At 37.8% G+C, this 13,463-nt stretch overlaps 1 protein-coding gene across 4 annotated transcripts in view; it reads left to right on the top strand.

Annotated features, from left to right (window-relative positions):
* The window catches only part of DNAAF11 (dynein axonemal assembly factor 11), a 70,517-nt gene that overhangs the window by 42,569 nt on the left and 14,485 nt on the right, over positions 1 to 13,463 (top strand). For 3 of the 4 annotated variants that reach the window (XM_077847279.1, XM_077847278.1, XM_077847277.1), the window contains one exon: positions 877 to 972. In XM_077847279.1, coding sequence (XP_077703405.1) covers positions 877 to 972 — 96 coding nt within the window. Of the gene's footprint in view, positions 1 to 876; positions 973 to 8,644; positions 8,672 to 13,463 lie in introns of those variants that run through there. The other variant, XM_077847280.1, reaches the window with a different exon arrangement.

Below are 13,463 nucleotides of genomic sequence, written 5' to 3'. Positions count from 1 at the left end.
GCCTCAAAAGTTATTAAAGTGATGTGAAAAGAGGAAAAGAAGCCCAATAAGAAAGCTCTTTTTTAGACATGTGATTTTATACAGTGGGAGTGGCATACAGCAGGAATGGTTGCTGACTAACCACTGTGAAGCTCAATGAAATTACCATTTTTAACTTGTGTCTGTCATGTTAGTACTTCTCTCAAAGCCAACAAAGTGGCTATATATTGTGGTAACCTGTGCTTGAACTCATATTTAAATAATATACCCACTTTAAATTGCCAATGATTCTATTCATAGTAGCTGTAATCTTATTATTTTTGAAATAGCATTTTTTGAGAGAGAGAAAGAGAGAACGCAAGCAGGAGGAAAGAGCAGAGGGAAAGGGAGAGAGAGAATCTTAAGCAGACCCCAGATCCAGCTTGGAGCCCAAAGTATTGCTTCATCTCACAACCCTGAGATCATAGCCTGAGCCAAAATCAAAAGTCGTTTGCTTAACCGCCTGAGCCACCCAGGCATCTCTGAAAAGCTATTTTTTGCTGATTATGAGCATTCACAGGAGTCATGTGAAGGATTTAAAATGAAAATATGTTGATGATTTATAACAAGAGGCTTTATCTATAAATTCTTTATTATTAGCCATGTTAACATAAATGGGCCAACGGCTGTTTCACTGTTTGTGATTGATGACTGTTCTTTAGACCATTCATTACAATAGGTAAAAATAGTTCATGCATATCAAGCATAGCCCAAACATTATTTTTTTTCCTACTAAGTCTAAGCATGTTTTTAAAAATGGAATGGTGAATCTCGAATTGGTAACGAAAATACCTCATGAAGTAACCCTCTCACGTTATATGTATTCACACTCTGTGATGCTTCCTGTTTATTTTTCAGCCATTCCAGCTTGTCCTTCCTGCAGAAGTCAAACCTGACAGCAGCTCTGCTAAGCGATCTCAGACAACAGGGCATTTGGTGATCTGCATGCCCAAGGTAGGCAACGTCACTTGGATCGATGTCAAGTCTGGATAGTTTGGTTCCTGAAGAAACTTGACCTATCAGGGCTAATGATGACTTCTTTCAGTTGAGAGAGCCAGAAAATCTACTCAGCTCAGCTCAGTCAGGGGAACTGGGACCTGTGAGAACAAAGGTCTGAGACTAGGCTGCATGTGGGCTCTACGGGCACCCATCCTGCCATCACTGCACTGGTGGTTCCTGCCTCTGCAGCCAGAGTATCAACAGCAGTGGGGGTGTATACATCCCATAGTTCTTCCAAGTGGGGCAGGCACCACCACTTTTAACCATAAAGACATGTCCCATCTCTAGTAACAAGACATGAGGAGGTAGGAGGGCTCAGGCAGGGGCAGGTCAGGGCCTTTCCAATGTTAGCTGGCTTCCTTCCTGAGAGGAGCACTAGCAGCCATTGGGGTGACATTCTATCATGTCCTTACCTTTCACTAAGATTGACAAACAGAGCTCAGAAAAAGACACAAAGAGAGGAGCTTTCTCAACACTGTGGAACCAGAGTTCCTCTGGACTAATTAGGCCAATTTAGTTGAGAAGCTCGACAAGTCTTGATTAGCTTAGCCTTGGGCACTGAAACCAATCTCTGGCCAAAGGGATGATAGTACTTTGTTTGGTTTCTATTATTTTATATTTGGCTACTCTCGTCTCATCCCATGACCTGGGGTGGGGTCAGCTGTGCCCCAGTCACTCAGGTTTCAAAGGGGAAAAGTAGAGAAGCCAGTCAAATGCTCTTGAAGAAAACAGGAGAATGAGGGCAATGAGTGGCTGCCACAGAGAACAAACTTGATTAACCCAGAACGTTTCTATAATGATTTATTAATCCTTCCTTTTCCCATAGCCAGATTTATAACAGATTGATTATGGGTAATCAATTATGTATTTTTACTCTCCGTCAATAAAACAGCAAATACAATTTGCTGTCAGGCAGCAAAATAACAAACACAACTGTCAGAATCACATTGTCCTTGGTGACTACAGCGAATTAAGGAAGTGCTTGTATGCTAATTAGAATAGCCTATAGGGGAATCAAAGAGATAACTTAATTACCCCAGTCCTCTGATGGACACATTTATTTGGCACTATGATCTGCAATCTCTCTTTAAAAACAACAACAACAACAACAAAACAAAACCAAAACTTCCATTCTAGCTAAAAGACCAAAGATTAAGTGATAACCATTATTTCCTAAAAGAAAATCAAGAGCTATGATTTATGCACCTTCTGCAGAGTGCCAGGTGATTGATCAGAAAGCCTCCTCTGTCCCTGCTTGTGAAACTTTTAAATATAGCATTCTATTTCCCTTATCCTTTTTGTTTTTGAATCTGTCTAAATTTTTCATGTTAAATACACATGAAAAGTATAAAAAATGACTCATTAAAGTATTCTAAAAGTGTGTAGTTGAAGATAAGATCATTTACATAGAAGGACTCAGAATGGTTCTATTTTTTTTTCTCAATAATAAACCATGAATGACATTTTTCCTTTAAGGTATATGTTTTTAAGGTCTTAGACTACTGTGCTAAAATAGCATCCATGTATGTTGCCTCTGTCCTTAATTCTTTTAAATGATTAATTATTAAATTACTTCCTCTTACCATTCCTTTATATATCTCTATCATTATCACTTTTAAAAGGTAGATAGGGGAATTCACGGCATCCTTGCCAAAAACCTGTTGTTTCTTGTGAGGTTGATTTTAGCCATCCTGGCAGGTGTGAGGTGATATTTCATTGTAGTTTTGATTTGCATTTTCCTGAGGGTAAGTGATGGTAAACATCTTTTCCAGTGTCTATTGGTCACCTAGGTGTCCTCTTTGGAGAAATGCCTGTTCATGTCTTCTGCCCATTTTTTAGTTGGAGTGTTTGTTTTGAGGGTGTTGAGTTTTGTAAGTTTTTAAATACATTTTGGATACTAACCCCTTATCGGTTATGGGATTTGCACATATCTTCTCCCATTCCATAGGTTGCCTTTAAGTTTTAATGGTTTATTTTGCTGTGCAGAAGCTTTCTATTTTGATGAAGTCCCAATAGTTTATTTTTGCTTTTGATTCCCTTGCATCAGGAGACATACATAGTAAGAAGTTGCTGTGGCTGATGTGACAGGTTACTGCCCGTGCTCTCCTCTAGGATCTTGTTTGTTGAGCCACTGAATTGCACACCTGAAACTAAAAGATCATGAAAACAACCTTTGGAGAATAATTTCTTGCCCCAAATTAGTTGTTTTTCGTGCAAGGACTCTAAAGTTCAAATAACAAAAACTTTTTGTTAAAAATTATCAAAAAATGCAAAACTCTAACTTGTAATTATTGTGGTTATTATTAAAAGTATATGTTACTGAAAATTAACATCTTCATAATTCCTAATGATAGAAACTTCTGAAGTCCTGAAGTTCAATCCACTGAGCTAATTATGTGTCCAGGCTTCTCACTTACTGTAGAATTGCCTGGATCTGGCCTGCATTATATAATTAGCGAGGCAACACCTTGGAATTTTAAAGCATCTTGTAAAAATCAGGTAGACACTTAGGTACAGTTTTGATCCATTCATAAAATAATGTTATCAGTACTTAACATATTGGTAACCTAGTACCTGCAGAGATATCTGCTGTGGCCTATCAGTAGTTTTTAATATTCAGATACTCTAGATTAGTGAAAAGAAGATCAGATTTGATATTTAGTTTTTCCTTTTTGTGAAAATATTTGTAAAAGACAGGGCACCTGGGTGGCTCAGTGATTGAGCATCTGCCTTGGGCTCAGGTCATGATCCAGGGTCTGGGATTGAGTTCCACATTGGGCTCCCTGCATGGAGCCGTTTCTCCCTCTGCCTATGTCTCTGCCTCTCTCTCTGTGTGTGTCTCTTATAAATAAATAAATAAATAAATAAATAAATAAATAAATAAATAAATAAATAAATATTTAAAAAATATATTTGTAAAGGATACTGCGAAGGGCTGACCTATTTGATTGTGTCCACGCTGTGATGATTATATGTGTTTATTTGTGGAAATTCAAGGATGGTCTTTGTATACATTTTCCAAGGACATAAAATTTGTAATTGAATCTACCAGGTGCCTAAGATATTTCTTATTAGACACTTCCTTCAGCATTTTGTCATAGATGTCAAATTAATTTTTTTTCTCTCTTCTCTTACTCCTAAACGAGGCTGGATCTGTGCAGACAGGGTGCTATTAGGCGAGTTTCACCAAGTCTGCTCCCTGTCACAGGGTCATGGCTACATTTTCTGCTGCTGACATGCCACAGGGTTTTCCCAGTTCAGCTCCACATTTTTAAGAGACCTTCCCCTCATGCTACCTACAATGCCTGATGCCTCCCAACATCTGCTGCTGAGCCTATATCCTGTGGATTGATGTAATTAATACACAAATATCACGATCGCTAGCATGCTGCTAGAATTCCTCTGTCTCCATCCACCACCTTGTAATCTAACTTGTGGGTTCCTTATCTCTCAGAATGCCATCCCCGACTGTACCTCCTCCACCATGACTTCAAGGGTCAATGCCTTGGCTTGCAGTGAGGAGTGTGGTAGTGGATGAAGGTGCACTCTGACCATCTCAGAAGGGTAGCATCAGGCAATAGATCAACTGCCCATGTAACAGAGGAGTAGGAAACATTCTGTTTCATGAGGTTTTTCTCGGTCCCATTCCACGACTAGTGGCATTTCTTTCTATCTGCAGGCACTCTTTTATTCACTAGTCTTAGCTTTGGGGAGTGGTAGAGAGCATCTGAATTCCAGTGCGTGTAGCCTTTTATTACGTTACATGTATCCAGTCAGGAAACATGGCTCCTGGGTGTCATCTATCAACCAGGAACTCACTCTTTTTTTGGAGAGGAGTTAGTAATCATTTTTTTCAGCATAGCAGCCAGCATGATCATTGTACAATATATGTAAGTCAGACCAAATCACATTTTCTATTTCATTCAGAGTTAAATGCAAAGTGCCCTAATAACCTCCCCCTGCCATCATCCCTCTGACATCATAATTTTTTAAAAGATTTTATTTATTTATTCATGAGAGACACACAGAGAGAGAGAGAGAGGCAGAGACCTAGGCAGAGGGAGGAGAAGCAGACTCCCTGCAGGGAGCCCGATGTGGGACTCGATCCTGGGACTTCAGGATCACACCCTGAGCCAAAGGCATCCCTGAGCCATCAATCACTGAGCCACCCAGGCATCCCTGACATCATCTTTTACCACTTTATTTTCTGATCATTCTAGCCATCTTGGCTTTCTTGCACTTTTACAAACATGACAAGCAGCCTTCTATCTTAGGACCCTTGCGCTTATTGTCTCTGGCATCTAGAACAGAGCCTGGCAAAGAGAAAGTGTCCAATAAATTTTTTTTCAATGAGTAAATACCCTAAATGCATCTTTAAAATACATTTTAATATTTGGAACCTGAATATCCTTCCTAATTATTCTCTCCCCCAACTATTTCATGCATGTGTATTATTTCAGGTTAACTTTAAAATAATTTTATCTAATTCTGTCTCCAAAAATGCTGTTGGGATTTTTGTTGTCCTTGCAATTTAGAAGCAAGTGAAACAATTAAGGGAAGGGGCTCTGGAGTCAGAGAACCCAGGTTAAACCCTGGTACTTCTATTCAGCAGTTGTATGACCTTGGGCAAATAATTTTTAATCCTTTTGTGCCTCAGATTCCATGTCCATAAAATGACATTAACAATAATTCATACCACAAAAAGTTATTTTGAGGATTATGCAAATTAACATGTAGCTTTGCATATGTGAAAAGAGCTTGGGACATAATACACCATGAATTCCTGTTAATTCATGTTACTCATTGTTAGTGGCAACTAATGTTCCATTAATTAATAGTATTCCTTTCTCTGTTAATCAACATTTTTTATTATTGAAATTGCATTGAATTTATAGATTGTTATAGGAATTCATTAATATATTTACATAATCAAAACTGTGTTTTCAACAATGTATGTTTCTCCATTTATTATTCTTATTTTATGTCCCTCAGAAGTTTTTTTGGTAGCCTTCTCTCCAGAACTGCTATGTATTTTCTGAGGCTTATTTATGGATACCATACATATGATTTCCATCCTCTTTTGAGCAGGATTATCCCCCATCACATTTTCTCAGGATTTATGCTTGGTCTTCAGTATGTTTTCTTAAATGTGTGGTCAGACTAAGTTATACATAAATAAACAATCTTACCACCATCAGCCTGGGAATATTTGGCAAATGATCTCATTACAGTCCAGCTTAACAAGATTTAACTGAAATTTTGTATTCACTGAGAAGCTTGCTTCAAGTCATTAAATTAAACTCCCATCTAGACTCTCAATTGACAAGTTACAGGAACACTCCAAGAATATGCTTCATGATTTCCTTTGGGTGTTCTTTCAGAATAATTAACTGAGATTAAGGAAGTTGCTATCCGAACTGAACAGCAAATTATATTTACAGCTTCAGTTGGTGAACATCTTCCTTGATTCTGCTGTATTGAGCACTGGAGGTGAAGGTCACATATTGGGGTCAACATTACAGACCACGATCCTAAAAAAGTCTCATTATTAGTTGGACACGTATTTCTCAGCACTTTCCCTCTACCCAAATATACTCAGGTGTGCCCAGTAGAAACTTAGTTTTATTCTCTGATTATTAATTTCAAGTGGGTCTGAAGCAAGGGCTGCCTACTCATCCTGCTAGGTTTTCCTGTTCCATTCATACTTATACTTTTTCAGAACGGTATTTCTTTTCCTCAGCTCATTTCTCAAACCTCTAACACTGAAAATACAGAAGCAGCAAAAGGCCATTTCCACATATTCCAACTGTCACATCTTCCCTTGCTTGGCCTCCCTGGCTTTGCAGATTCAGTGAACCAGCTCTCTGTGATCAATCCAAACTCTCCAGACAGATATGAGATCCCATTTCTACTGACTCTAGAAAGACCTTCCTGTCTCTCTGACAATTTTCCCTTCTCTCTACTTGATCATTGATTTTCCCCTTTCTGCATTCTTACATTAGAAAACGTGCTAAAACATCTTCCTTCTTTAAAACAAAATGGTACAAAATAAAAACATCCCCCTCTAGTTAGTGCCCTCATCTGCTTTATAGCAAAACTCATGTAACAGACACCTGTATTTGCTGCTTCAATTCTTTCCTCGTAATGTCTAAAACCAACTCCAACTAGGAATTCACCCTCCTGCCTCCCCTCCATGGAAATATTTCTTTGAGGTCTCCAGTCACCTCCGCATAACTAACCCAGCTGTCAGCCCTTATCTTCTGATTTGTCCTTTCAGAAGTGTTTTTCACCACAATCGGTCCTCTGTTTGTAAACACTTGTTCACTTGGTGTTAGATACCCTGCTTTCATTTGGTTCTCTTTCTAAGTCACTAGATACTCCTGCTCACTGGATGTCCTCCGCCATTGACTACTTATTGCTTTGCAGATTCTTTCTCATGCCATGATCTAGGAAAGCTGGCCTGTCAATCATTCAGTTCTGGGACCCCTTCTCTTCTCTCTGTAAACTCATTCCCTACATTAATCTTATCTCAGCTCATGATTTTAGATGACATCTAGAGCTACATCATCTGCTGGCTGCCAATAAGGTCCTCAGGAACAATAATCACGCTGAGCAAAACTGAGGAAGATGGACTATATATTTTAAAGATCTTAACAGTAGTAATGCCTAATAGGATAGTGAACATTACTGTCTGCTGATCCAGAAGGAATGGCTTTCAGTGGTCACACAGGTGAGAAGAAAAAAGTCCAAGTCCATGGGTGGGGCCAGTAAACCACACCCACTTTAGGATATGACACTGAGGGAATGTAACCTAGGAGTAAGGTAACAAGAAGCCAGCCAATCCTCAGAAGGTCTAGCAGCCTATCCCAATGGCTATCGAAATGGCCCTAAAACTGAGCCTTGAACTTGAGTGAAGGTAGTCTCAGATGAGTACCATGCTTGACTATACATATATATTTTAAATAAGCGTCAAACACATAGTCAAAGATAAATTAGGCTCACACAGAGACTTGAATGGGATCCAGTAGAAACCCCACCAGTGTTTTGGAATCTGGTTATGCTGGGTTGCTGCTTTTCTTCCTTGAGGGGAACCTTGCGAGTGCCACTTATCATAGATATTAAATTGTGAGATACAGATTGGAAAACACTGTTTTAATATGAGATCTCCTAGAAGTAGAACCTAATATAGGGATGTGAGTACAGCAGTTTCCTTGGGCAATAAGGGACTGCTGGTCTGGAAGTAGGGAAGAGAAGGTTGCCAATAGAGAGTGCTCTATCAAGCTAGCTACGCCAGTGGGAAAGCTCTAGGAGATATTGTAAAACACAAACCTCAGGATAACTCTACCTAAGGGGGGATGGAACTGGAATAGTATTACACCAACCCTGAGGATCGGGCTGATGGCTTCTCCCTATGGTAGGAGTGAGGAGCAGGAGGTGGTATAAAAGCCCCAGCATTCTGAACCACTGCTGGCAAGAATAACCATAAACTCTTTCATGTCAATAGAGGATATTTCCCACTGAGACTATCTCTAGCAAGATTGTAAAAGGATATTTTCTTTTCTTTTGAAACATCATTATCATCCTTGATGTTTGTCCTAACTTAATAAAATATCATTTTCAATTTTAGGCTGTTGTGTGAAGATGATCATCCATGGGGAGCTGTCAGATAAGATTGCATTAACAAGTATAAAAGAATTTTGGAGGAACCATTTGATAGTTAGATTTATTCTACTTTTATTTCAGAGCCATGTAACTGTCTTATGCAACTGTCATATTGATTTTACATATAAATGTCAGTAATTGCACCTTCTAAAATTTTCCTCAGATTACTTGGGTGTCTTTGGAACCAAAGCCAGTATTCTTATCTTCTTATCCTTCTTATTTTTCTGATCATTTTTTCCAAAATATAATTTTTTTTTGCTGTGGGGTATATATTTGTTTGAGATAGAATATACCTTAAACTGTTTAACTTATAAAGATATTTTCATCTGTTCAAAGATTTTTAAATAACATGCCTCTGGTAATTTATGTATTTTCTAATATTGTGGGTTAATCATCTTTCTTTAAATAGAAAAAAGATCTTGTTTTCTTTCAAGAAATCTTTTTTATTAGACTCAATGAATTACATGCTTCTCTTAGTAAAGTCAATCAGAGCACAGTAGAGAAATAATGAAGTTATTAAAATATCAACGATGAATTTGGATATATATAAACTTCCTCTAATGCTAGAGGAAAATTAAAAATTATATTGGCTCTGAAGTTTTGCATTAGTAATATTCCTTTTTGGGAGTCTGAACTTCCCATTTTTGAATGTTCAGAACCAGAACTCTGGATAATTAATAAATATAAATACCAGAAATATGTAAGAAGGTAGAGGCTTTGCAAATGACCCAGTTCCTCTGTAGTTGATATAGGATTGGCTGGAGATGTCTATTTCAGTTGTAGGGCTGAGCCTTGTTGTGAGTACTGCTCACGCAGTAACTGGACTCAACTCCCTTGCCCTCAGATCAGACAAGTGGCTCACATCAGCATCGGTTAGTATCTAACCTTAGGAAGCTCAGAAATTACTTTTGAGGCATGGGTGAGCACATCGCATGCATATACTTGAGCACAATGGTGGTAGAGAAAAGACATGCCGCACCCATAAATAAATTATATGGAAGTTATTCCTATCAGATGAGGGAATTATTTGTGTGTGTGTGTGTGTGTGTGTGTGTGTGTGTTGCCACACATGGAAGTAAGGCACTAGAACTCAGAAGACTTTCTGTCAAATTATGAAAAACTTCAGACAATTACTAAATTCTTAATTAATCAAAATATTTATTCAATTCATCAAAGATTTATTAAGCACTTAGTACAAATAAAGCACTGTGTGAATTACTGTGGAAGAGACAAAAAAATGATGTGCATCTGCTGGGGCTTTCTTCCTGTCTCCTCCCTGATGAATCCACTGACCATGACCTCCTGCAGACCCAGCTCTGTCCTTGCCCCGGTTCCTGAGTCTCAGTTTCAGACAGACTCAGATTCTTCATAACTGGGTTCTTTTCCCTTTGGCTTAAAGTTGAAATTTTGTTACTGGCTCAGAGACCAGTGTCATAGTTATAGCTATGGGATCTCCTAAGGTTCCCCAAATACCTTTTCCTCCAATTAGACCCAGCACCAACAGGGCCCAGCATGCAAGAAGCTGCAGCTCTCATAGAACTCCTGCCTCTTCCCCATTTGTAGACATGAGACGGGAACAGGCTGCTCTAGGGGGTCTTTTCTATTAGTTCTATTAGTTCTATAGTCACCATCTGTCTATTCATCCATCCATCCATTCATTCAGACATTCCATATATTTTAATGAGCACCTACTGTGTGTTCTGGTAGGTTCTTAGAACTGCAAAGAAAAAGAAGGATTTGCACTGCATTAGGTATCCTGGGGATATCTTCTCGTGGAATCAGGACTGAGTCTGTTATAGCTCCTGTAATGTTGCTTGAACAGAAAACCTAAGGAGGGCTTCTCATTTCTCAGTTCCCGTTACCCCCTCACCCATTAGCCTTCTACTACTGAGATGCTGTCATCTTTCTCCAGTATTTCAATAGTCTTATAGAAACAGTGGTTATTGTTTTTGAATGAGGTTTCAAAAGGAGTCAAAAGGTTATTTTCCTTGAAAGAAGTAATGAAGACGATGTAAAAAGAAAGCTGTATGATTTTTAAAACTTAGATTAAAACATGAAGATAAGAAAAAATGGGGGTGGGGAGAACAAACATGTATAAATACTTTCACAACCACCAAATATATACCTTGAACTTTTTTTGAGTATAGTTGACACACAATACTGTAACATTAAATTCAGGCGTGCAACTTAGTGATTTGACAAGTTTATACGTTATGCTGTGTTCGCCACCAGTGTGGCTACCATCTGTCCCGTTACATCATGATGACAGTATCATTGACAGTATTCCCTGTGCTGTGCCTTGTATTCTTGTGAATTATTTATTCCATAACTGGAAGGTTATACCTTCCACTCGCCTTCACCCATTTTGCCCAAACCCCCAGCCACTTCCCCGCAGCCACCATAAGTTTGTTATCTGTATTTATAAGTCTGATTGTGCTTTTTGTTTGCTTATTCACTTGCTTTTTTAAGATTCCACTGATGAGTGAAATCATGTGTCTTAAAACTTAGATTAAAACATGAAAATAGGGAAATTGGAAGTAGGGAGAACAAACATGAACACATTCATAACCACCAAATATATAACATTTGTCTTTCCCATTCTGACTTATTTCACTAGCAAAATGCCCTCTAGGTCCATCCATTTTGTCTCAAATGGCAGGATCTCATCTTTTTTATGGTTTTGTAATATTCCACTATGTATACATACCACATTTTCCTTATCTTTTTGTCTATTGATAGACACTTATGTTGCTTCCATGTCTTGGCTCTTGTTTTGTTTTGTGTAGCCCAACATGGGGCTTGAACTCACAATCCTGAGATCAAGACCTAAGTTGAGATCAAGAGTCAGATGCTTAACTGACTGAGCCACCCGGGCACCCCTGTCTTGGCTGTTGTAAATAATGCTGGCATGAAGATAGGGGTGCACATATCTTTTCAAGTTAGTGTTTTTGTTTTCCCTGGGTAAATACCCAATAGTGGAATTATTGGATCACATGGTATTTCTATTTTTAATTTTTTTGAAGAACCTTCATACTGTTTTCCACAGTGACTGTATCAATTTGCAGTCACACCCACAATACATGAGGTTTCCTTTTATTCCACATCCTTGCCAACACTTGTTGTTTCTTGTCTTCTTGATTTTAACCATTCTGACAGGTGATTAGCTCATTGTAGTTTTGATTTGTATTTCCCTGCTGATGAGTGATGTTGAGCATCTTTTCATGTTTCTGTTGACCATCTGGATATATCCTTTGGAAAAATGTCTATTTGGGTCCTGTGCCCATTTTTTAATTGGATTGTTTGTTTTTTTGGTATTGAGCTGAATGAGTTCTTTACATATTTTGGGTATTAACTCCTTACTGGATATGTCATTTGCAAATATCTTCTCCCATTCAGTAGGTTGCCTTTTAGTTTTGTTGATGGTTTCCTTTGCTGTGCAGAAGCATTTTGTTTCAAGTAGTTTCAATAGTTTACTTTTGTTCTTGTTTCCTTTGCCTCAAGAGACATATCTAGAAAAATGTTCCTATGACCAACGTCAGAGAATTGCTGCTTCTGCTCTCTTCTAGGATGTTTATATTTTCAGGTCTCACACTTAGATCTTAACAGTGTGCTGTGCTTGTGTTGAAATTAAATTTAATATTAAATATTTTGAGGGAAAATTAGTGGAATTCAAATGTGTAAGTTATAAAGCATTACAGAAAATGAATGAAAACAAAAGTGAATACAGTTAGGAATAGAAAGACATGAGGAAAGAAACAAAATCAGAAAATTTGTAAGAAAGTAACAGACATAAAATCCATTTTGCTGTCCAGTTCACAAGAACACACCTGAAACTAAAAGACTGGAGACAGGTAAAGAAAAGAATGGACAAAGCTCTAATAAGTGATTGTAACAAAATTTATAGAGTTTTTAAAAATATTTTTTAAATTTATTTATTCATGAGAGACACAGAGAGAGAGAGAGGCAGAGACACAGGCAGAGAGAGAAGCAGGCTCCCTGCAGGGAGCCCGACGTGGGACTTGATCCCGGGGCCCCAGGATCACGCCCTGGGCTGAAGTCGGCACTAAACCACTGAGCCACTCGGGCTGCCCAAAATTTATAGAGTATTTATGGCAAAATGAGTATCAGACATGATAGAAGAATTATTCTATAATAATAAAAATATTACATAAAATAAAGATCCAATTGCCATATATTCATTAGATTGTACATTATTTAAGTATGTAAAGCACAAGGTCTTATAGACAAGAATAAACAGAATCAGCTCCAATTTCTGTCTTTGATAAATTTATGATCATCAGAAAGTGAAACCATTTATTATTTGAACAATATAATTAAGATAATTTTAAAAGTTCATAATAGATGAAACCCTATGAAACCTCATTTCATTTCCAAAGGAAAGAATTATAGAAATTACATTTAATTACGAGTCAATAGATATAATATTAAGTATTAAATACAGAGTAAACCAATAAATAAATTGAGGAATTCAAAATGCTGTCCTAAAATGCTGTTAAACATCAAAGGAAATAAAAAATATTATTTGGAAAATAAAAAATGTAAATATTAGCAAATTGTATAGGCTTTAGAACCAAAGATATTTTATATGTGGCCACCAGCTGACAAGCCAATTGAATGCATAAATCAGCATGACTAGTTTCAAATGGCCAGATGAACACCTAATTTCTTTCTTCACACTTGCTCCTCCCACAGTCATCCCTGCAAAATGGCGTCATCATATATACTCAGTTGTCCAAGTCAAAGATTAGAAGGTGTCCTCGACT

Source organism: Canis aureus, chromosome 14 (assembly GCF_053574225.1).
Source record: "Canis aureus isolate CA01 chromosome 14, VMU_Caureus_v.1.0, whole genome shotgun sequence".
Classification (NCBI taxonomy): Eukaryota; Metazoa; Chordata; class Mammalia; order Carnivora; family Canidae; genus Canis; species Canis aureus.
This window is presented reverse-complemented; position numbering and strand designations above follow the sequence as displayed.